This window comes from Apodemus sylvaticus, chromosome 6 (assembly GCF_947179515.1).
Source record: "Apodemus sylvaticus chromosome 6, mApoSyl1.1, whole genome shotgun sequence".
NCBI lineage: Eukaryota > Metazoa > Chordata > Mammalia > Rodentia > Muridae > Apodemus > Apodemus sylvaticus.
The window spans coordinates 9,319,509-9,344,712 of record NC_067477.1 but is presented as its reverse complement, the minus strand read 5'-3'; the positions used below and the strand labels follow the sequence as shown (position 1 = coordinate 9,344,712).

The 25,204-nt window shown below is 50.0% G+C and overlaps 1 long non-coding RNA gene and 1 gene segment (V, D, J or C); one reads left to right on the top strand and one right to left on the bottom strand.

Moving 5' to 3' along the window:
• Window positions 1-8,249: 8,249 nt before the first annotated feature.
• LOC127686864 (Ig gamma-3 chain C region-like) lies at window positions 8,250-19,754 on the bottom strand. The segment is given in 7 exon segments: window positions 8,250-9,552; window positions 10,078-10,208; window positions 11,707-12,021; window positions 12,134-12,463; window positions 12,567-12,614; window positions 12,978-13,268; window positions 19,413-19,754. Coding segments are annotated over 7 exon segments (1,365 nt in total).
• Window positions 19,755-21,125: 1,371 nt separating this feature from the next.
• LOC127686880 (uncharacterized) lies at window positions 21,126-24,727 on the top strand. Its single transcript, XR_007978260.1, has 2 exons — window positions 21,126-24,156; window positions 24,328-24,727. It is a non-coding gene; the product is annotated as an uncharacterized LOC127686880 (long non-coding RNA).
• Window positions 24,728-25,204: the final 477 nt, after the last annotated feature.

The following is a 25,204-nucleotide window of genomic DNA, read 5'->3' as shown; positions in this document are numbered from 1 at the left end:
AACTTCCAGAACATATGGTTGAAACTCCCCAACATGGCTTTCCTCATCTTTCCACCTCAAAATTTGTGTACTCCTTTCTGGTTCTTGTGCATATCCTAAGCCTCTTAACATTTGATCTGATATTTGCAAAGGCCAATTCTTTGGCCAGTCTTTTTTACTGATTATACTTTTATCAGCTCCAGTATCTAGGAGCCCAAGTATGATTTTTACCATTAATTTCTAAGGAAAGCAAAGGTCGAGCTCCCAGCTCCAAGGAGCAATATACTGCAGAACCTCCTGAAGAGCCAAACCCTTTATTTTCTCTTTGTTTGTTATGAGAAGGAAAGAGTCCATGGCAACTGGGCAGAATTAACAATTGAGCTATCCTATCACTGGGTGAAACTGCAAACACTCCTCTAGGGCAAGAAGCCATGATTTTGACTGTACCTGTAAAATCTGAATCAATCACTCCAGGATGAATAATTAAACCTTGCATGGTAACTGAGCTTCTTCCTATTAATAAGCCTACAGTGTTTGGTGGCAAGGGCCCTTTAAAATCAGTCCCAATTTATTGAGGTCCCATCTTAGGTGTTAATATGAGTCAGGTGGTGGAATAGAGGTCGAGTCCTGTGCTTCCTGCGGTTGCTCGCCTGGGCGGGCCAACTGCTTCCAGTGCATTGGAGGCCAGAGATCGGGCCATGTTTCTGATTGTACACTCCCCTTCTTGATCTACAAGGCAAGAATGAACGAGCTTCCATATCAATTGCGTACCTGGATGTACAATTCCTTGCTCCCTAGCAAAATCTATATCCTTTCCCAACTTATCCCAGCTAGGGAGAATCAAATGTCCTGAGACAGCGAACCAGGGAGCAACTTCATCCACAGCCCAAAGAAATTTTTGCAATGTAGATTCTTTCAATTCTAACCCTTTTGCTTCTAACAGGCTCTTAAGCGTTGCAAGCAAAGATCTATTAGAAGATATGTTACCCATAATGAGTTATAGTCCAAACCTGGAACCTTATTGTCTCTTAACCCAAGAACTTTCACTCGTCCCACTTACCTGGGAACTTACCAGCTAGCTGCCCTGACTGTGACAAGTTCTGAGATCCCCATACGGGCCACCACTCATCACTACCAAATCCCTCCAGCTGAATAAAGGAGATGACATAGGAGACTCTTCTCGAGGCAATTTATTCAGGAACGTTACTTCAGGAAGCCCCCGATCCTAGCCCGTTGCTCCAGTTATATTCCAGCCTGCACCAATCAGCGACCGCCACGTGGAGGCTCATGATAAGATCAAGACGATGGCCCGGGCGTGGCCTAATATGACGGTCAAAGGGCACATGCGTACTTCTCCAGTGCATAAGTGACTCTTAAAGGGGAACGTGGGGGAGCGTTGCTGAGTGATGTGACTTGGCAACCAGCCCAGGCGCCATTTTAGACTGGCTGCTGTGCCCGCTCCCCACAAAATATACACAAATCGAATTGGCTAACTAATTAAACATTAAGAGTCATGCTTCTACCTGGTAAATGGCAGACTGTGGGACGTGTAGGCATTGTGTGGGAGCTAGCTGGGAGAGACTAGCTCGGCATTGAGTGGGACCCCATTGGGACATGGTGTTGTGGCCTGGTGGAGCAGGAGAGTTGGTGGGTTCACGTTTTTTAATATTTCCTGCAACAAGAGGACCCATGATGTTTAGCATGAATATAAATATGACCCCATAGACAGTGGGAGGATGCTCTGGCATTGGTTCACCTTTCTCTGCCTTGCTTGTTTTCAATGATGAAGCTATGGCCTTGCTCACTTTGAATTACACTGTTGGTTTTGATTGTCTTTACTTTGTAGAAATCAACTCATCAAAGAACTTCACATGATAATCTAGTGGCTCTTTGCAGCTTTTGTGGACTGGGGCTGATTGATGGTGCCTCATGGTTTCTTCTGGACCGAGCTGCTGTTGATGATTAATGTTGGTGCTTTTCTAGAGGACTTTACTTCTGACAACAAAGATTGGAACAGCCCCAAAGAACTATTTCACAGAATAGGTTCACAACCCCCATTAACCATTATGTTTTCACTACCTCTGTATGTGTGTGTGGGTAGTGGCCAAGAGGAGAGGTTGAAACATTTAAGAATGCTTATTGAAGTAGGTTTTGAAAAATTTAAGCTTACATGTTGTAGGAAGTGTGTCACTGGGGTGTGCATTGGGGTTTCAAGTGTCCAAGCCATGTCCAATGTTGCTATCTTGCTCCTGCCTGCTGATTCGCATGCAGAACTCTCAGCTCTTTTGCACAATCATGTCTCCCTACATGCCAATGTGCTTCTTGTCATGCTGATAATGGACTAAGCCTCTATATCAAGCTCCGACTAAATGCTTTTGTTTTATCAGAGTTTCAGTGATTATGGTGTTTCTTCACAGCAATAGAATACTGACCCAATACAGAAAGTGGTACCAGGATTCGGGTGTTGCTGTGGCAGGTCTGGCCATGTTTCTTGGTGAAATATGGACTTGGGAACTTGGGTTATGAAACCAGTGAATGCTTCAAGTATTCACTAATTTAGTGAATTTGTTCACATATTTATAATAGCCAGAAGCCGGAGAGAACCCAGATGTCCCTTAATAGAGGAATGGATACAGAAAATGTGGTATATTTACACAATGGAGTACTATTCAGCTATTAAAAACACTGAATTCATGAAATTCTTAAGCAAATGGATGGAACTAGAAAATACCATCCTTTGTGAGGTAACCCAATCACAAAAGAACACACATAGTATGCACTCACTGATAAGTGGACATTAGACTGTAGTCTGGATCACAGACTACATGAAGCTCAAAAGCCGAAGACCAAGGTATGGATACTTTGGTTCTTTTGAGAAGGGGAACACCGGAGCATATATATAGATAAAGTATAGAGCAGAGACTGAAGAAAAGGCCATTCAGAGGCTGCCCCACCTGGGGATTCATTCCATATACAATCAACAAATCTAGACACTCTGTGAATTCCAAGAAATGCTTGCTGACAGGAACCTGATATGGCTGTCTCCTGAGAGGCCCTGCCATAGCCTTACAAATACAGAGTCAGATGCTTACAACCAACCATTAGACTGAGCGTAGGGTCCCCAATGGAGGAATTAGAGAAAAGACTAACAGAGCTGAAAGAGTTTTCAACCTCATAGGAAGAGCAACAATTTCCACCAATCAGACCCCCAAGTGCTCCCAGGGACTAAGCCATCAACCAAGGGGTACACATGGCTCTGACTGCATATGTAGCAGAGGATTGTCTTTTGGGAATCATTGGGAGGAGAGGCCCTTGGTCCTATGAAGGCTTGATAGATGCCCCAGTGTAGAGGAATTTAAGGTGCGGAAGTGGGAGTGGGTTAGGTGGAGTAATGCCCTCATAGAAGCAGGGGGAGGAGGCATGGGATGGGGCTTTCCAGAAAGGGGAAACTGGGGAAGGGGATAACATTTGAAATGTAACTAAAGAATATCCAATAAGAAAGAAACTGTTTAGTTGAAGTTGACTTGGAGACCCATAGATGCCAGAGGTATGGGATATCTGTTGAGGAACACTGCTAACAGGTAATAGAATCAGCCCAAGAGAAAGAAGTCTGTTGCAGTCAACAAAGATGAAAAAGGAGTTGGTGATCTGAAGACTGCTTTGATGTCAGATGGAGATGCAGAGTTTGGAGTTTGCCCAGCTGGTTTCCTATCTTGCTTTGGGGATTACAGTTATGTGATTGGATGACTCTCAGAAGAGACTTTGAACCTTGGACTTTTACTATTGTTGAGACCCTATGAGAACTTTGGAAGATGGACTAAATGTAGTTTTTTAATCATTCTATGGCTAGGTATGGCTCCCATAGACTTACCTGTTTGAACAAGGCTTTGGGGGCCAGGGAGTGGAGTGTGGTCCTTTATATATGCTTGTCTCAAGGAGTGGCACTACTAGGAGGTGTGACCTTTTTGGAATAGGTGTGTCACTGTAGGCATGGGCTTTAAGACCCTCATCCTAGCTGCCTTGAAGCCAATCTTCTGTTTGCCTTCAGAACAAGATGATGAACTCTCAATTCCTCCTGCACTTTGCCTGCCTGGGTGCTGCCATGATCCCACCCTTGATGATAATGGACTGAACCTCTGAACCTGTAAGCCAGTCCCAATTAATGTTGTCCTTCTAAGAGTTGCCTTGGTCATAGTTTCTTCACAGCAGTAAAGCCCTAACTAAGACAAGAACACCACTTGCTAATACTAAAACAAAGACCTAATCCATTAAAGTCCATACAGTTCTAGGAAAGTTTGTAAATGTATTCACCTTGATTTTTGGCTCCTGCTTCTGGCTTACTGTTCTTGTTAACTGAAGTATGTCAACCCAGAACAGTTTTTGTACTTAAAATCTCTCCCCAAGAAAGGCTCAGGGCAACACTGGGATCCTGAACACCAGGCTGGCTAATAAAGACTTTCTATTGCCTTAAATCCATGCCCAAATAGTCTTCTCTGTTGACTATACCACAACAAGACGTCATCAAAGTATTGGTTCTGGGAAATATCTTGGTTAGAACAATACATGCTTAACAGTAGTGGAAAGCTTTAGGTTTGATCACTGTCATCGTGTAAGCCAGGTGTAGTGAATGCAGGCCTCTAATTCTGATACTGTATATGTGAAGGCTGATTGTTCAGAAATTTGAAGTGATCTTTGATTACATAAAAAGTCAGAGGCCAGCCTGACATACACAGAATTTTCCATAAAAAGAAATAAGCTAGTATTCTGCTTGAAGTAAATGTGTCCAGTCATTATGGATGAAATTACATCAAGTTTAGGCTTTTCCAGAGTGTCATAGAGAAGTGCCCAAGGTTCTTCAGAGAAGCAGAGCAAGGTTCAGATGATGGATGGGTGATAGATAGGGGATAGATATAAACAGTAGATGATAGATGTAGAGGATGATGGAGATATATATGATATATATATATATATATACAGGCAGACAGCAGAGGGACCACAGAATTTAGACATAAATGGCAAATGGATGATACATAGAAATTTTATAGCTACAGCTCCAATTGCAGAAGGATGGTTAATAGATAGATACAGGCCCAGATACAGATAGACTGGGGAGAGACTGAAGGCTTTTAAGGGACTAAGGCTTTGGCCACACAGTTGCATAGTGTACTGACTGATGTTTTTGTGTGTCAACTTGACATAAGCTAGAATCATCAGAGATAAAGGAGCTTCAGTTGAGGAAACGCCTCCATGAGATGAACTGTAAGGCATTTTCAATCAGTTATCAATGGGGAGGACCCAGCCTAAGATGGGTGGTGACATCCCTGGGCTAGTAGTCCTGGGTTCTATAAGAAAACAGGCTGAGTAAGTCATGGGAAGCAAGCCGGTAAGCAAGATCCCTCCATGGCCTCTGCATCAGCTCCTGCCTCCAAGATCCTGTCCTGTTTGAGTTCCTGTCCTGACTTCCTTCAGTGGTGATCAGCAATGCAGAAGTGTAAGTCAAATAAACCCTTTCCTCCCCAACTTGCTTTTTGCTCATGGTGTTTCATCAAAATAGAAACCCTAATTAAGACAGGTGGGAAATGTGGGTGTTAAGTTTGATATCCCTGGGACAAGGCAGCAGGTTGGAAACTGAGGCAGGAGCTGTGCCAAGATTCCTCCTTTTCTGATGTAATGGTTCATTTGCTTGTCATCTTGATTAGATTAAGTGGTAGCATTTGTTAGATGTTTGTCTATGAAGGGCTTTTCAGAGGTGATTAGATTTGAGAGCTCTGAACTGATCAGTGGGTCAACTCCCTGGGTTGATGGATTCAGAACGGTGTTATGGGAGGTGGTGATGATAGAGAGAACCTAATAGAGGAAGTAAGTCACTTAGGGTATAAATTTGGAACTGCATCTGTCCCTGGACAGCTTCTGAATTCCACGTGTATGCTATGAGCCAAGATATAGCCTTGTCATGAGAAAGAATGTTGGGAGCCAGGATCTAGGCTTGACCCTGGAACAGGGGTCAATATCCAGGATCCAGGCCTACCTTGAGAGCAGTGTTCATGGAAGTGGCTATTGATAGTTGAAGGGCAAGATGTACTTGCTACAATAGATACTCCTTGCCTGTGTGTCCAAGGCCTGACAGATATACAACCATGTGGTCAGGGATAGTGTTATTGCTTGGCTCTGGTTAAAGCCTAATATCTCAGTGTCCTGGCTGTAGCAAGTAACAAGAATCTGGTGTCTGCACCAGTCTCCACAGAGCATCTCGTCTCTGCATCATCTTCATCATGATGGATTGATGTCTCTCAAAATGTGAGCCCAAATAAGTCACTTTTTGTTTTCTGACACTTATTTGGTCACAGCAGTAAGTGTTGATGTCCTAAGCTCAGGACACTAATGTATGACTACATTTGCCTACTGAGTTTGGCACTCAATTAGTGTGGGGTATCAAACACAGTAGGACTAGGTACCCGGAGAGGGGCAGTTTGTACACAGATGCACACACAGGGAGGAGACTGTAACAGTTAGTCAGTGGATAGTGTATTGCTTCTACAAGAGAAGGGATGGTTGAATGCCATTACCGCACAGCTAGGTGGGGCATAGGACAGATTCTTTTTGCAGCATGGAAAACTCTAACCACAGATGCCATATCCCAAATTCTTGACTTCCAGAGCTGGGAGTGACTGGTGCTCTGCTGTCCAAGCCATGATATGTTCTAGCAGCCAATGGAAACTCTATTGGAAGATGAATGGCTTAAAACTACTCAGGTTCAGCCTAGGTGCCCTGGAGAGATGAATTGTGATGAGTCTCTTCCAGATCAGGCTTCTTAGCCATGGAATGAACAGTTATTAGCCTGACTGTACTTTTCTCAGCCTGCCAGAGAGGTCAAAATGTCCCCAAGAGGCAGGGGGGAGAAGCCTGCTTTTACTGTAAGGCCTCAGGGAAGTTGCCTGTCTTGCCAGTGTCTCAAAAATTAAATGTTGTGAACGTAAAGAGCTTAGTCCTGTCTTGCTTACTTTAGAGTGAGGCTGGTCTGGTTATATTCTGGTCCCGAGACACACAGAGGCCTGGTTAGCTCTCAGAGGTCCAGGACAGAGACTTTCCCTTTTACCCCGGGTCCCACCACTCTGTAACCATAACTACGGTCCGAGCATCTGCCTTTAGCCCAGACTCCCTGCAGCTCACTGTGCAGTAGGTACTGGTTGTGAGTCAAATGGCACACTTTACTGCCTGTCACTGTGCGGCTGCCAGAGCAGAAACACCACGTACAGGAATCAGATGCTTCCCAGTCCCAGGTAGAACTCTTCTCTCACAACAGCAGAAGCTGCAGCTGCATTGCTAGCCAGGTCTACACTGCTGCTGCAGCTGCATGGGTCTTCTGGCCAGTCCATCCCCCGAGTCTCCATCACAATCCTCTGCCAGGGCCTACGTAGATCCAAACAGCATCTAACAGCTGACCCTGTGTCTTAGATGTTCCAGCTGCAAAACTCCAGCTTGGGGATGCAGTGAGAACAGACCACCCTGACACTACTGAGCTCCATCTTTCTTTCTCCAGATCCTGGTTCTGCCTTACAAAGGCTGCCACCCTGTACCAGTGCAAAGGGAGGCCACTTTCCCTGGACTGCCTTCTCTACTGCAAGTTACCAGGCTATAATCCACTCTCAAGCTATAGTATCTGTTCCTCTCACGTAGGTGTTACCTATCTTCTGCTTCCTGACTGCCCCTCCCTCATGGCCACCAAGGCCTGCAAATCCAGAGTAATTCCCACTCACTGATCATCCCTGCCTGATTATGGGATAGTTGGAGGAGACTTGAGACTGAGAGTAGAATGCTGGGTGGGTAGTGCTTTGGGGATGTTAGCATGGTATGTGTGTGCGTGTGCATGTATGCATGTGTGTGAGTGTGTTAGTGTGTATATATGAGTGTGTGTGTCTGTATGTGTGAGTGTGTGTGTGAGTGTGTGTGTGAGTGTGTGTGAGTGTATGTGTGAGTGTGTGGGTGTGTGTATACATGTGTGTGAGTGTGTTAGTGTGTATATATGAGTGTGTGTGTGACAGTGTGTGTGTGTGTGTGTGAGTGTGTATGTCTGTGTGTGTGTATGTGTGAGTGTGTGTGTGAGTGTATGTGTGAGTGTGTGGGTGAGTGTGTGTGTGAGTGTGTGTGTGAGTGTGTGTGTGAGTGTGTATGTGTGTGTGTGTGAGTGTGTGGGTGTGTGTGTATGCGTGTGCATGTGATTTCTTTACAAGGATAGTGGCGGCTGGCCCACATAGGAAGAACACAGTGAGTTGTACAATGTTGAAGGATGTTTTATTATTATTAAAAAAGATGAAGAGGGACATTAAAGACGTGACTGGGCTCAAGAAAATTTAAAGAAAAAGCTGGCAAAGCTAAGCTTCTTGTCAGTGAACATCTCTTGGAGTCCCCTAAGAGCCAGGAATCACCATAATCCTACCTGAGTCTCTCCTTTGTCATTTTTGGGGACTCTGGCCTGGCATTTACCTTGATATGAAATGGAGAAACAGTCACAGTGCCTCTCCAGTGCCAGCGGTCAGTCAGCCTCAGAGCCCCAGGCCTGGGCTCTCTCCATGGCTGTCTACTCTAACTGGTGTTCTCTGCTGTCAGTGGCCCAGTCTGGATGTCAGGCTGCAGGAAAGGCCCATTCCTGCCTGCTTTTAAGCACCCCTCTCATTTCCCCCGTGTTGCTCCTGGACTGCCTTCGGGACTGACCCGGCTCTGTCCATCACGCTCTTCTCCTGCAGGCTTTTCTGGGTTGTCAGTCTTTGCTCAGTGGCTTCTGCACCTGCTAGGACCCAACAGCAGCTATGAAACTCAGGTCCTGTGCGCGTCTCTCTAGGTCATCCAGTGAGGTCACAGTGCCCGGGTCTTCAAGCTGTGGGGTCAGCAGTGTCTCTGGTGGGATCTTGCATCTGAGATTTCATCATGTTGTATGGAGGGCAGGAAAAGGGGTCTTCACAAGGAACCCCATCTTACCTTCCAAGGAGTGAAAACATGGCAGGGCACTGGTCCGGGGAAGGCCATTAGAGTCACCTTTGGCAGTCCTTCCCAGAGAGGTCCCTTTGGGGCCTTCTCAGCTGCAGAGACATATGGAAGCTTCCTCTTCTCTCAGAGAAGTGTGTTTTTCAGAGGACTGTGTAGACAGGGTTGGCTCTAAGGGTCATCTGCATCTAAATGGATGCAGGTGATGCTGCCCATCCTGGGAGAGCACCTGGCTGAGGACTGGACACCATGTAGAAGAAACAGCAGTTTTGACCCCATCCATTGTTCTGGCTGTGGTAGTGGTGCTTGGGTTCTTTTGGCTATGGTCTGAGGCAAAGCCTGCTCTCCACATGCTCCTCCAAAAGTGGAAGGGATGTGGGTAGCAGAGTCAGAGCCATAAGATTAAAGGATGCTGAGATGAGAAGGCAGTGTAACCTGCTGTGTCAGCAGCATGGACTTGGCCCTAGAGGGCTTGCAAGCTCTGGCACCTTCTGAAGAGACAAGCTAGGCGCCTTGCCCAATCATGTTCCTGTAGTCAGGGATTGTTGTCGTCTGCTTCACCTGAACCACCGAGGAGAAGATCCACTTCACCTGTGAGATGCAAAAGTGAGATGTGATGTGCCTGACCACAGTCCCCTCCATCTTGAACACTAAGGCAGAGCAGCTCCCACATCTTGGGATGGCATACATTTAGAGTGAGGATAAGACAGTGACATCGTAAGGCATGGTGTGAGTAGAGTTTTGAAATGGTGTACAGCTATAGCAAGGGGCATTGTAGGGACAGCACAGGGATCTGGTAAGGACCAGGTGTGAATAGGGTGGGGGACAGCATAGGAATCATATGGGGGACAGTGTATGGATAGGGTGGGTGACAACTTGAGGGAGCACCAAGACAAACTAGGGACAGCATGGACAGTGTGGGCACAGTATAGAACAGAGGGACAGGGAAAGAAAGGGTGGTGCGAGGACAGGATATGACTATGTGGAAGATGACATATGATGACACGGGAAAGACCTTGAAACAGTATGGGACAGGTAGGGACAACATGAATCACTATGGAGACAGCTTGAGTATAGTGTTGATATTGTAGGGATGGTGGGGGAAACAGGGCCGACCTTGAAGAGTGTGACAGCGGCGCTGTAGCACATGCTGAGCAGGAAGAGGCTGATGAAGATGGTGATGGTCGTCCAGAGCCCGTCCAGCTCCCCGTCCTGGGTCTCAGCACAGGTCTCATTCAGTTCCAGCTCTGGACAGAGAGGGCAGTCAGTGTTTGTCCTGACAAGATGGGGGTAGGACCATTCCATGTTTGGCAGAGGGGCTTCACAGAGGTCCAGGAGAAAGCTGCAGCCTGACTTAGCCAGAAGACCCTCCCTAGGGCCATCTCTCCTTTCTGTTCTCTCTGGACCAGAAACCTCAGCTCCCCAAAATGCTGAAGATTTGTCCCTGGGCTCAGTCAGACACTGTGGTCCTGGTGGTGACCTGTACTGTGCAGGAGCCCTTTTTGTCTGTCCCATCCCTCAGTACTGGGGCTGGCTAGGCTGATTCAAGGCTTGAGATGCCTGTAGGTAGTTGCTCTGCAGCCTGCCACGCCTGTAGGTAGTTGCTCTGTAGCCTGCCTGAGCTACTGGCCCTTTCCTGGTGACTGAGTGCAGAGGGCCAGAGGGAGGTTAGGGCCTGCATTTGGTGATGCCCGGGCTTCCTAGAAGGTCCACACTGGGAAGTGAGTCAGGATATACAGCTATAGGAGAGTATTAACTGCATGGGATAAAGAGGGGCTTAGGGATAGAGGGACAGACTGGCTCTGGATGTACTTGTGTGTGTTAGGGGAAAACAGTTAGGTGCCCATGAGAGCTATTTCATCTGCACTGGTCCAAATGTGGACATTTAGGTAGTGTTTAGGGATATCCTGATACTAAGATGGGCTTGGATGCTATTCAGGCTGCCTAGGTGAGGTATCAGTGGGTGTATGTAGGCTTGAAGGTAACATGTGGGTTGAGTGATGCTCATGTTCTAATAGTTCTGCCCTCAGCATCTATGTGGGTATCTGAGTAGTCACTTCCTTGTGGGCAGCTAGGGTTATAGGTCTCTTAGTGTCTTGGAACTTATGTGTGAGTGAATGTTATATGGGAGATGTTGTCCTCAAGAGTGGTCATCCCTAGCCCTGTCTCTGGAGGCCTGGACAAGATGAATGGACTTCATGTATGAATAAGAGTCTTCCCGTTTGTCCGTGCCCCAGCTGGTCTATGTAATGCACACAGAGACCTCCTTGGTCAAGGTAGGGGAGTCATGGTAGAGGGAAGGACAGATAAATGAAGGTGGGGTTTGTGTTGAGGTGGGATGCACTTTCTGCGTTCCTTTCTTTGGATATTTTCTAGGGTTAGATATGCTATCTTTAGTCCTATCACAGGACAGTTGCTGGTTGTGGGGAAGAGTATGGAGAGGGCCTCTTGGGCCAAACTTGCTATCCAGAGAAGGATGATCTTTGGCAAGGACAGGTACACTTGCATGTTCTGGGTCTGGCAGTATAAGACCTTGCTCTTTTTTGGATGTTAACTTACACCTTGAACCCTGGCCAGATGCCACAGCCTGTGGCTGAAGTATATCATGAACTATGTGCCACATAAAGAGCCAGGATTATCTCACAGGGTCCCATCTCTGGGTGCTTTATTTATAGGGTTACGGGTTAGGGCTGGAAACAGTGTCTTGTAAGACCTGAGTTCTGGCTAGGTACTGTGTTCATTTACCAGGGGAGCGGTACAGGGTCTTCTGTGTGTAGTGGTTATGAAGAGCCTCATGCACCACAGAGCAGGTAAAAGTTTCTCCTTGCAACCAACTGTCTGTATCCACAGTGAGCTTGCTGTAGAGGAAGTAGGTCCCATCTGAGTCCAGGATGGGTGGGGTGTTCTTGTAGTTCTGCTCCAGCTCCCCATTCCTTTCCCACTCCACACTGATGGCTTCAGAGAAAAAGTTGGTGACCAAGCAGGTCAGACTGACCTCCTTCTTGGACATTTGTTCACGAGGTGGAGGCATGGTATATACTTTAGGTGTCCGGGCTATCCCTGTGGGGTTAGAAGCAGACACAGAGGTCATGGCTAAAGTGGAGGGCTGTCCACACAGGCATTTATTCTTACGCCCATCCCAGCCCCCATGCAGTTGGCCTGCAACTCCCACCTTTGGGCTTAGAGATGGTCCTCTCGATGGGGGCTGGGAGGGCTTTGTTGTAGACCTTGCATGTGTACTCCTTGCCCCTTATCCAGTCCTGGTGCTGGATGGGGAGGGCACTGACCACCCGGAAGGTGTTGTTGTACTGCTCCTCACGGGGCTGCGTCTGAGCTGTGTGTACTTCTACGTTGTCCACAAACCAGCTGAACTGGACATCTGGATCATCCCCACTCACGTCCACAACCACACACGTGACTTTGGGGGTCAGGGAGACCATGAGTGTATCCTTGGGCTTTGGAGGGAAGATGAAGACAGATGGTCCAGGCAAGATGCAACCAGCTGGTGGGGAGAGATAGGATGGGTTAGCAACTATGCCATCCTCCAATGTGTGGCTGTTTGGGACAATCATGTCCTGGGACTAAAGGAGATTCAAATGACTTACGTGGGCACGGGATATTTGTGGGGGGGCTGGGCTTGGGTATTCTGGGCTCTGCAGAGAAAAGACTTGGCATTAATGGGTTTGGAGGAGAGAAGGCACCAATCCAGGGAGGAGAAAGCTGGTCCTAGTATTGGCTCAGGTCAAGATGTTCCTGGATATGATCATGACAGGTTGAGACTCAGGTCTACTTCTGTTTGTCCATGATGTGAAATACTGATAGCCATCCCAGAGGACTACTTTCTGAGTATGAGGAACATGAAAAGAGGCTTCTAGGAGGTAGACACAAAGGAACCTCACTGCCCTGATTAGTATTGCCTCTCTGCCAAGGTCTGTTCAGTTTGATTGTTCTATACAAGAGATTGACCCCAGCCTGACCTCTTGGTTAAATTTCATCTCCCTTGGTTACCCTCTTACCAATTCTCTTGATCAACTCAGTTTTGCTGGCCGGGTGGGCTACGTTGCAGGTGATGGTCTGGCTGGGCCAGGTGCTGGAGGGTACAGCCACTGAGCTGCTGAGGGAGTAGAATCCAGACTGCAGGACAGCTGGGAAGGTGTGCACACCGCTGGTCAGGGATCCAGAGTTCCATTTTACGGTTACTGGCTCAGGGAAATAGCCTTTGGCAAGGCATCCTAGCATCACTAAGGATCCAGATGAGTCACCACAGCCAGGAACCAAGGGATAGACAGATGGGGCTGTTGCTCTGCCTGCAAGAGAGGAAGACATGCGAGGTTATCAGACAGGCTGGACCATGCACTTGGAAGAGTTCTGTCCTTGGTCCTACAAGGATGCCAGGCTTCTGCAAAGAGCATGTAGGATGTATCACCTAGGCACGGGCATCATATAGACACTTTGATAGTTCCAAGTGCGTCACCTTAGACCCTCTCTACCCCAGGATCACCAGCTGGGCTTGACCAGTAGAATTTCTGAGCCCAGTTTTATCCCGAACCTATTTTCAGAAAGCTGGTAGAGCAGCTCTTCGTGTGGTTTCTATGTCCTGTTCTACAGTCTCTTGCCCTGTGTCTTGAAGCTGTAGACATCATTCATGTTTCTCCTCAGTGGAGCCTTCATTTCCTTTCCTTGCTCTGCCTGTCCTGCCATGTTGGTTCCTGCTGTCCTGTTGGTCCTTTGATCCCTCTGTGTGTGTGTGTGTGTGTCAGTGCGCGCGTGCGTGCGTGCGCTCATGTGTGTCATCCGTTTTAAAATGGTGGCCCCTGTTCTCAGGTCCCAGGAGCTCTTCACAAACTCAGGTCCATGACCATGGCCATGCAGGCTAATCCATCTGAGCTGGGTTTGAGCTAAAGAGGGTGAACAAATCCCACTCCTAGACTCTTGGCTCTGATTCTGCACTGACACGATGCCCACTGGACAAAGCTCAGCCTGCCTGCTACTTTGATTCCTAAATCCGGGCTCTGGGCTCCAGCTTGACCTCAGCCCTCCTCGAATCTTCCTCCTTGGCTTCTGAGGTTCACACTCAGCCAGCCTGTCCTGAACCTTAGCGGCATGGGCATCCCTGGCCTGGCCTGACTTCCCTGGATGTCTCTGTGCTTCTTGTCCTCTGCAGGACATTTTTCTAATGGGAACCCAATGATCTCAGCTCTAGCTCCCCTACTGCCTCTTCTCTTACCCTGAACCCCACATTCACCTCTGCCTTCTCCTATGTCACTGCCTCCAGTGCCAGTGTCTCCAGATGCCAATGAGTCCCCCATTTCTTTCTAGAAGCCATGAGCCCTTGAGTTTAGGATATGCTACCATTCACGAGGAAATTGGCTGTCAGGCTGTGTCCTCTCCAACCCAGGTCTCCTCTCAGCTTCAGTCATCCTTCTTTGAACCACAATTGCTGGTTCCCACTGCTCAGACTCTGATGTGTCGCCTTCCTCCCTCCCCTCTATGCATCCAACCAACTCTGTATACTCAATGGCTGTAGCAAGTTTGACCTTCCTATGGTAAGTTACCCTTCATCTCCAGGAACCAAGTGCCCCCCCCCCCCCCCCGGACTGAGAACTGCTGTCTGTATGGTCTTTTTGAGAGTGGTTAGCCTTAGGGACTTTCCCTGCCCTGCTCAGGCAAGGCCCTTCTGGTCCCTCATTACTGATTCTCTCTTTGCCTGTGAGTTAACAGACTCCGGGCACTTTCTCTTTTCCTTTCTCCATGATTCCTCCCACTGTCTAGTTCTTGCACACAGTGCTGTATCTGAACCCAGCTCTTACTATCTATGAGGTGTGGAGCGGCTACCGGAGAGCCGCCACAGCAGGGAGGTGAGACGACCGGGAGGTGAGATTACTGGTTTCCCTGGAGCTGTCTCCGGTTCTTCTACCTCACTGGATTCCCAAGTCCACAGCTGTCACCACTGCCTGAGCCATCTCAGGTCTTCAACCGCCTCTGGCTGGTTCATGTGTACGCCCCTGACAGAGCATTCCTAGTTGCCCTGGCTAGACCTACCGAGTTCCTGTGCTTGATCTGGTACCGTAGCACTACAACCTGCTTCAGTACACTGTGGTCACTCACACTGGCTTCCCACACAACCACCTGTCCTGGTTCCCTTGTAATACCTCATTCCACTTTCCCACACTCCCATCTGCCCCAGAACCTTAGCTTGATCTGAACCCCCTACCCAAACTCTCACCTTTTCCAGACACCTTGTAGATAATTCAGCATGGTCCCTTCAACTCCTATTAATCTTTTCCCCTGTAGCTACTCAATCTGTCCTACCTGCTTGGTTCCTCTGCTCAGGAATTATCTCCTACCCTGACCAGGAGCTGCATAACCTGGGACCCTGTGATCTCACAGCCCCAGCTCCCCTGTGGCTCTTCAGGCAGGTTATTAACATTTCCATCCCCCTCATCTCCCCCAAGCTGCCCAGCCTGGTCCCCACATCCCTCCTACCCCAGCTCCCCAAGCTGTCCAGCCTGGTCCCCACATCCCTCCTACCCCAGCTCACCTGTAACTGCACAGCCTGGTCCCCACACCCCACCTACCCCAGCTCCCTTGTAACTGCCCAGCCTGGTCCCCACATCCCTCCTACCCCAGCTCCCCTGTAGCTGCCCAGCCTGGTCCCCACACGCCACCTACCCCAGCTCCCCTGTAGCTGCCCAGCCTGGTCCCCACATCCCACCTACCCCAGCTCCCCTGTAACTGCCCACCCTGGTCCCCACATCCCTCCTACCCCAGCTCCCCAAGCTGTCCAGCCTGGGCCCCACATCCCACCTACCCCAGCTCCCCTGTAACTGTCCAGCCTGGTCCCCACATCCCACCTACCCCAGCTCCCCAAGCTGCCCAGCCTGGTCCTGCATCTCTCCTACCCCAGCACCCCTGTAACTGCCCAGCCTGGTCCCCACATCCCACCTACCCCAGCTCCCCAAGCTGCCCAGCCTGGTCCCCACATCCCACCTACCCCAGCTCACCTGTAACTGCCCAGCCTGGCCCCACACCCCACCTACCCCAGCTCCCCTGTAGCTGCCCACCCTGGTCCCCACATCCCACCTACCCCAGCTTCCCAAGCTGTCCAGCCTGGTCCCCACATCCCTCCTGCCCCAGCTCCCCTGTAACTGCACAGCCTGGTCCCCACACCCCACCTACCCCAGCTCCCTTGTAACTGCCCAGCCTGGTCCCCACATCCCTCCTACCCCAGCTCCCCAAGCTGCCCAGCCTGGTCCCCACATCCCTCCTACCCCAGCTCCCCTGTAACTGCACAGCCTGGTCCCCACATCCCTCCTACCCCAGCTCCCCTGTAACTGCCCAGCCTGGTCCCCACATCCCTCCTACCCCAGCTCCCCAAGCTGCCCAGCCTGGTCCCCACACCCCTCCTACCCCAGCTCCCCTGTAACTGCCCAGCCTGGTCCCCACACCCCTCCTACCCCAGCTCACCTGTAACTGCACAGCCTGGTCCCCACATCCCTCCTACCCCAGCTCACCTGTAACTGCACAGCCTGGTCCCCACATCCCACCTACCCCAGCTCCCCTGTAACTGCCCACCCTGGTCCCCACATCCCTCCTACCCCAGTTCCCCTGTAGCTGCACAGCCTGGTCCCCACACCCCACCTACCCCAGCTCACCTGTAACTGCCCAGCCTGGTCCCCACATCCCACCTACCCCAGCTCACCTGTAGCTGCACAGCCTGGTCCCCACATCCCACCTACCCCGGCTCACCTGTAACTGCCCACCCTGGTCCCCACATTCCTCCTACCCCAGCTCCCCTGTAACTGCACAGCCTGGTCCCCACATCCCTCCTACCCCAGCTCCCCAAGCTGCCCAGCCTGGTCCCCACACCCCACCTACCCCAGCTCACCTGTAACTGCCCAGCCTGGTCCCCACATCCCACCTACCCCAGCTTACCTGTAACTGCCCAGCCTGGTCCCCACATCCCTCCTACCCCAGCTCACCTGTAGCTGCACAGCCTGGTCCCCACACCCCACCTACCCCAGCTCACCTGTAGCTGCACAGCCTGGTCCCCACATCCCTCCTACCCCAGCTCCCCAAGCTGCCCAGCCTGGTCCCCACACCCCACCTACCCCAGCTCACCTGTAACTGCCCAGCCTGGTCCCCACATCCCACCTACCCCAGCTCACCTGTAGCTGCACAGCCTGGTCCCCACATCCCTCCTACCCCAGCTCCCCAAGCTGCCCAGCCTGGTCCCCACACCCCACCTACCCCAGCTCACCTGTAACTGCCCAGCCTGGTCCCCACATCCCACCTACCCCAGCTCACCTGTAGCTGCACAGCCTGGTCCCCACATCCCACCTACCCCGGCTCACCTGTAGCTGCACAGCCTGGTCCTGCATCCCTCCTACCCCAGCTCACCTGTAGCTGCACAGCCTGGTCCCCACATCCCTCCTACCCCAGCTCACCTGTAACTGCCCAGCCTGGTCCCCACATCCCTCCTACCCCAGCTCACCTGTAACTGCCCAGCCTGGTCCCCACACCCAACCTACCCCAGCTCACCTGTAGCTGCACAGCCTGGTCCCCACATCCCTCCTACCCCAGCTCACCTGTAGCTGCACAGCCTGGTCCCCACACCCCACCTACCCCAGCTCACCTGTAGCTGCCCAGCCTGGTCCCCACACCCCACCTACCCCAGCTCATCTGTAACTGCACAGCCTGGTCCCCACATCAAACCTACCCCAGCTCCCCAAGCTGCCCAGCCTGGTCCCCACATCCCACCTACCCCAGCTCACCTGTAACTGCCCAGCCTGGTCCCCACACCCCACCTACCCCAGCTCACCTGTAGCTGCCCAGCCTGGTCCCCATACCCCACCTACCCCAGCTCACCTGTAGCTGCCCAGCCTGGTCCCCACACCCTTCCTACCCCAGCTTCCCTGTAACTGCACAGCCTGGTCCCCACATCCCACCTACCCCAGCTCCCCAAGCTGTCCAGCCTGGTCCCCACATCCCTCCTACCCCAGCTCCCCTGTAACTGCCCAGCCTGGTCCCCACATCCCTCCTACCCCAGCTCACCTGTAGCTGCACAGCTTGGTTCCCACATCCCTCCTACCCCAGCTCCCCTGTAACTGCCCACCCTGGTCCCCACATCCCTCCTACCCCAGCTCCTCTGTAACTGCACAGCCTGGTCCCCACATCCCTCCTACCCCAGCTCACCTGTAACTGCTCACCCTGGTCCCCACATTCCACCTACCCCAGCTCCCCTGTAGCTGCCCACCCTGGTCCCCACATCCCACCTACCCCAGCTCCCCTGTAACTGCATAGCCTGGGCCCCACATCCCTCCTACCCCAGCTCACCTGTAGCTGCACAGACTGGTCCCCATACCCCATCTACCCCAGCTCCCCAGAGCTGCCTCAGCTCTGCTGTAGGTAGATAGGTGCTCAGCCTGCTTTCCTGAGCTCCCAAGGTTTCCATGACCCCCAGAACACCTCCGGGATCCCTGGAGCTGTTCAGTCTGGTTCTTCCTGTTCTCACCTGCTTCAGCTTCCCTGTAGCATCTGTCTGTCTCAGCCTGTTTTCCTGAACGTCTAGGACTATCCCGAAGCTGCCACCTGGCTCCCTGTAGATTCTCAGCTTTGGCCCTCCATTTTCCCACCTGCTCAGCTCCCCTGTAGCTCACACCCTGGTACCCTCACTTATCCTTGTTCTCCTTTAGCTTCTCAGCTTGGTTGTCCACACTCCCAGCTCCCACAGCCCCACTATGGCTGCTCAGTCAGACTCCTTATGTGCCTTCTCTAGATCTCCTGAGCTGGTCAGTCTATCTTCCCATATTCCCAGCTACACTAGCTCCCACATGATGGCTTAGCCATTACGCTCTCCCTTGGCTGCTTTACTGGCACCTTGAAAGCCTAGGTGCCTCACTTCTCTGCTGTTTCATAATTCCCTGAGCTCCCAGGTCTGCCTTTGTCCTCCCAAATGCCCAGCCTCCACAGCTCTCCTGTGGCTGTCCCACCTGTTCTCAGGAGTCTCTTAGACTTCTTCCTGCCAGTCTTAGCTTCAAACTTGGCTCTTCATCTGGCCTTTTCAGCACTGAGCTTGATTCCTAAGCCTTAGAGACACCACACTCTCGGCTTCCCCAGCAGGCTTAGAGTCCCTCTTGGACGAGCTTTGGATCCCCCAGCCTACTTTCTTCTATCAGCTCTCCTTTGTTAGCCCTGCAGGTTTCTGCTTCTGCCCCTCTGGGCACCTCCTCTCTGCTGACTCAGATGATTTGCTCCTACCAGACTCCAGACAGACCAAGTTCATTTCATACTCCTCCTGATGTATCCCGTCATCTTGAGGCTGACTCGGGGTGATGGTGGTGGCAGTAGGAGTTGCTGTGTGTGTGTGTGTTCAGAACCACTGGCCCATGATGCACCCTGTGGCATCCCTGGACCCTGCTAGGTCAACGTTGTTCAGGTTGTCATCTTACCTGTGCAGCAGATGGACCCCTCCACAGTCTGGTATCTCAACTCCTTCCCATTCTTTCGTGGGTTGTTTGTTGTTTTGTTCTGCCAAAATCCATTGCTGATCCAGGTTTCCTGGCCTTCTCCTCCCACTGTACTCTCCTTTGATGGCTGATGCAACTCACACATGGGAAATATGAAAGTGACCGTCTCTTTTCTTGCGCTGGTCCATGACTGACAGGAGCTTAGCTGTAGGATCTTTCCTCTCAGGAGTTGCAGCCCAATTGTCACAAAGGTCTGAATGCCACCCCACGCCCATCATCTCTGCACAGGCTAATAACAGGATTGAAACTGGGCGGCTGAAGGTAGTACCTAAAGTTCCCCTTTCTTTAGGGGTTTCTGTGTCAGGGGATAAGGGGAGTCTAGTCTAGGTTGAAGCTGTATCACGTGCATGGGTGGGGGTGGATGAGCTAGTTCCCTTGGGACCCAGGGGAGAAATCAGGAAGCCTGGCCCTTACCTGCTTCTCTGTGCTCATAACTTCCTTAGGTCCCTGGACTGGCTGAGACTGGTCACTCTATCTTTACCTCCTCCCTGGAGAGGGAGGCTTCTTATTCAGGTAAAAGCCCAGATATGAAGGCATTATCTCCTTGTCCTCTCCCAACAGTGCTTCTTTAGGGAAATCCTGTCCAATCTGTGATTTAGGGAAGACAATGGGGAGACTGAAAGTGGGCAGAACACAGAATATGAGTCAGATAGTGAACAGAAGGGGTTAAAGACTTGACTTTACATCAAGGGATGGCAAGGGTTAGGGGTTAGGGTTAGGGTTTCCATAGAAGGAACCTGTGCTGGTGGCCAGGAGGGACCTTTGGCTATACCGAGAGGGGACCTAGGCAGAGAAGGCCCCTGGGGCTGCCTATGGCAAAGGAAAAATATGGGTTGTTCAGAGGATGGAGACCCCACTGAATCAGGGACAGGAAGGGGTAAAACTGATACAGCAATGTTGGGTGCACAGAGGAGTGGACTGCATGGGGAGAAGGAAGGGACCAGAGAGGCATGTGTCAGAGAGCGAAATGCAGGTTAGGAAGAAGGGGGGGGGGTAGGTCTGCAGAGTTCAGGGGATGCAGCGGTGCACCAGGATCACAGGGGATAGGAATATGGCCATCCTTTTCAAGAGTGCGGATATACTCTAAATTTGAAGGCTGAAGTTTCCTGAAAAGAGAGAGTTCCTTGGGTGTAGAGACACTGGAGGCAGTGACACAGGAGAAGGCAGGGTGAGTGTGGGGTTCAGGGTAAGAGAAGAGGCAGTAGGGGAGCTAGAGTGAGATCATTGGGTTCCCATTAGAAAAATGCCCTGCAGAGGACAAGAAGCACAGAGACATCAGGGGAAGTCAGGCCAGGCCAGGGATGCCCATGCCGCGAAGGTTCAGGACAGGCTGGCTGAGTGTGAACTTCAGGAGCCAAGGAGGAAGATTCGAGGAGGGCTGAGGTCAAGCTGGAGCCCAGAGCCCGGATTTAGGAATCAAAGTAGCAGGCAGGCTGAGCTTTGTCCAGTGGGCATCGTGTCAGTGCAGAATCGGAGCCAAGAGTCTAGGAGTGGGATTTGTTCACCCTCTTTAGCTCAAACCCAGCTCAGATGGATTAGCCTGCATGACCTTGGTCATGGACCTGAGTTTGTGAAGAGCTCCTGGGACCTGAGAACAGGGGTCCACTAATCAGGCCAGATACTGTCATAGTTACTTTTCTTTTTTTTGTTTTTTGTTTTTTTTTGTTTTTGTTTGTTTTTTGTTTTTTGGATTTTGGTCTTTTCGAGACAGGGTTTCTCTGTGTAGCCTTGGCTGTCCTGGAACTCACTCTGTAGACCAAGCTGGCCTCAAACTCAGAAATCTGCTTGCCTCTGCCTCCCAGAGTGCTGGGATTACAGGCGTGCGCCACCACCGCCCGGCGTTACTTTTCTATTGTTGTGACCATGTATAAGTGACCAAGGTAACTTATAAAAGAAAACATTTATTTAGCATTGATAGGTTCGAAGGGTTGGAATTCATGACCATTATGGCAGGGTGCATGACAGCTGGTAGGGAGGCAGGAAACTGAAGTAGTAGCTGAGAACTTACATCTTGATCCACACGCCCAAGGCAGAGCAAGCTAACTGGGAATGGCATGGGCCTTTGAAGCCTCAAAACCTGTTCCCAGTGACATAGTCCCTCCAACAAGGCCACACCTTCTAATCCTTTTCAGACAGTTCCACCAATTGTAGACCAAGTATTTAAACATGAGTCTATGGAGCTGTTCTCATTCAAACCACCAGATAGGCTCTTGGCTGTCTTGTGTTGCTGGCCATATCATAATGCAAAATGTATTTAGCCCTATGTTAGAAGTCCCTATAGATTTTTAAAGTCTCAGCACAATTTAAAAGCCCAAAATCTAAAGTCTCTTCTGAGACTCAAGGGTATCTCCTGATTGTAAGCTCCCATAACATCCTAAAGCAAATTACATAGTTTCAGCATACAATGATACTGAAAATATATTATCATCCCCAAAGGGAGGAATTGGGGTATATTGAGGAAATACTCAACCAAAGAAAGACTGAAACCCAGCAGGGCAAACTCCAGATCCTGTAGCTCCATGTCTAATGTCAAAGGGTTTAAATGGCTTCAACTTTCTAGCTTTGCTGACCACACGCACATGTCTCTCTGTATGTATACTTCCCTGGCAGCCACCTCATGCTCTGACATCTCTGGCATTATGGGGTCTTCAATACAATTCAGATTTCACTTTTATAACTTTATGCAATGGCCTGTCAGTGACTCCATGCAGGGAGGCCCATCAAACACATCCTCACAAACTCCTCAGCACAGAGGAAAATTCTACAGCCTCTTTACTTATGTATCCTTCATGACTCTAAAGCTATAGCCACGTAGTTGAGAATGCCAAGTTTAGCTGTCCACTTGGAATGGAGCATGACTCCCTCCTGGAAATTATAGTCAAAATATAAATAAAATTCTAGCATACCACATCAATAACACACTCCTTGGTACCAAATTCTTTCTTAGTTACTTTTCTATTTCTATGATTAGACACTAAGATCAAGGTAACTTATAAAAGAAGATGTTTCTTTGGGGCTTACCATTTCAGAGGGTTAGAGGGCATGGTCACCATGACTGGGAGCATTACAGCAGGCAGGTAGGTATGAAGATGGAGCAGTAGCTGAAATCTTACATCTTGATCTACAAACACGAGGTAGAGAGAGATAACTGGGAATGGCATGGGCTTTTGAAACCTCAAAACCTGCTCTCAGTGACATAGCCTCTCCAACAAGGCCACACCTCCTAATCCTACCCAGAAAGTTCTATGATTGGGAATCAAGGATTCAAACATGTGAGTCTACAGGGGCCATTCTCATTCAAATCACTACAGACAGCAACACGTCAGGGAAGGAACAAGGGAGACACAGGACTTCAGGAGCCAAGATGGCAAGGAAGGTGAACAGAGGGTCTACTGAGGGAACGTCACACAGATGGCCGAGTCAGGAAATCCTGGAGTGGAGTGGGGTTAAGACAATGTAGATGAGTAATTCAGGTGAACATCTGATGCTAACAAGCCCAGTTGTTGAACTTTGTCTAATCTTTGTAAAGAGCCAAGGCCTCGGGAGGGATTAGGAAGATGGCTTCCAAGGTCTTAGGCCCAGTTATGTCTGATAGGATACTCACATATCCCCACTATCTTGTAGCCAGGACCACAGCCCCATGTTTTCTTTCTGAATCCTGGCTATGGGGACATTTCTGGCTCCATGGTGATCTGGGGACACCTGGTTAAGGGCTAGTTTCTTGAGCTGATGACCATGTACTGGAATCATGGAGGCCTGTCTAGTGAAATGACTATGTTCCCTGTTCAATGGTGTATACATCTTCCTACCTGTTCTGCGGTCTGGGATCTACTTCCTCAGTGGCTCAGTGAGTAAGCCTGCCAGAACCTGGGCTAACAAAATTTCATCTGCAATGCAGTCTACCTGGCCAGCAAGACCAAGTAGTCAAGAAAACTGGTGAGAGGATGGCTTTGGAATTAAGGAATCCATTAGCTGTCTCTTGCCTAGACAAATCAGGCTGGGCAGCCCTTACCAAGAAAGGTAACTTAGTTCAAGTTGATAGGAGTTCCTGTTTGTCTGTCTTCTGGAGTCTGTCTATGCTCCTTTCATTCAGGGAGTGATCCTTCATGGTGGAGGCTCACATGCCATCACCTGGTCACCCTTCTTGTCAAAGATCATATTCAGAAGCACCCTGAATTGAACTTATACCAGAGTCAAGCTCTTCCCCTCCCTGGCTTGGTGCCTTCTCTCTTTCAGACCTTATTAGTATCCACTCTTCCTAATAGAATATCTGGGGTTTCTGAGGCCAGGCTCACCAAGTGTTCCATGTGTCCAGATGAATCACTTAGCCTTGATTCCAAGTTCCAGGATGAGGAAGAGTATCCAGGCTGGAGGGTGGCTCAGGTCCTGAGCCATCTCCATTTCTCCTTAAGAGCTCCCGAATTCCTAGGAGGAGGGCATCTATCTTTAACTGTCATCTAAAGTCCCAGGATGCACTTCTGATCTCCTTGACCTCTAAGATCACATTTATGTCCCTGAGCCAGGAGGTCCAATTCAGCTGGTTCATGAATAATAATCAGGTGCACATGGCTCAGACATAGGTCTGCAAGGAGCAATATAACAATATCTTCCAGGTGATCAGCATTTTCAGCCAAGAAGACTGAGGGGCAAGGAATTCAAATGCAAGGTCAAAAGTGGGCCCTTCCCAGTCTCCACTGAGAAAACAATCCGTAAAGTTGAAGGCGGGATCTGGAGGGGCAGGGGAGGTAGATGGTATCAAGGATGTGATGGGCAGGGTGTTGCGGTTGGCAAAACTCTTTCCTTTGGTAGCAACTGCTATGGATTTTCTCTCCAACAGGGCATGCCCAGGTGCCTGGGGAAGCCTCCATCCAAGAAGCAGATCAACAGGAACAAGCCAGTCTCACTGGCATGATCACGCTCTCTGTCCTGGAGACATTGATGTGGAGTGTTACAGTCATGGAAAACCTGGACAGAACTACAAGAACATAGTTGTGGACTCTCGTACATCCTTCTTCTACAGAAGCATTACTATGGCCAAGATCATGAGGCAGGAGGGAAATATTTCACTTGCTCTGTGGTACGAGTCTCTGCACAACGGCCACACACAGAAAACCCTTGCCTGGTCTGTGGATGAATGAATGCATCACTCAGCAAGCCCTCTTATTCTTAGGGAAACTGATGTATTCCTTTTCTCCATACAAATAAACCACCCATCACTTCCCTGGGACCCAGTGAAAGTGTCTTGGTTCTTTCCGAGGATACACCAATGTGCCTAAGTCAATTGCTATGGAGTCCTCAGTGTCCAAGCCCGTACCATCAGACTCAGAGCAATTGTATATATCTGGCCAGGCCTGGGGTCATCCCTCAACAGGGGAGGAGGTTTTGTTCAAGGGGCCTTGTCTCCTCTCTGCCTACAGTCTGTGAAGAGTTATGCTGAACTGGGACATCCCCAAAAAATCTCCTAAGGAAAGGAACACAAAGAACATACACATCCTGACTGTTTCCATCTGTCGCTATCCTCCTTCCTGACAAAGAGTGTCTCTGTGACACTGCAGAGTCATATCTAGGCTATGTGTACAATAAGCCATTAAGGCCAACACACTCAGCACAGCCTGCTTTGCCTACCCTTGCCTCTAAAGGAATAGGGATGCCTATGTGTGTGGATACTGCCTATTTATGGGAAACTAATTGTGCTCCAAATGGACTGAGGCAAA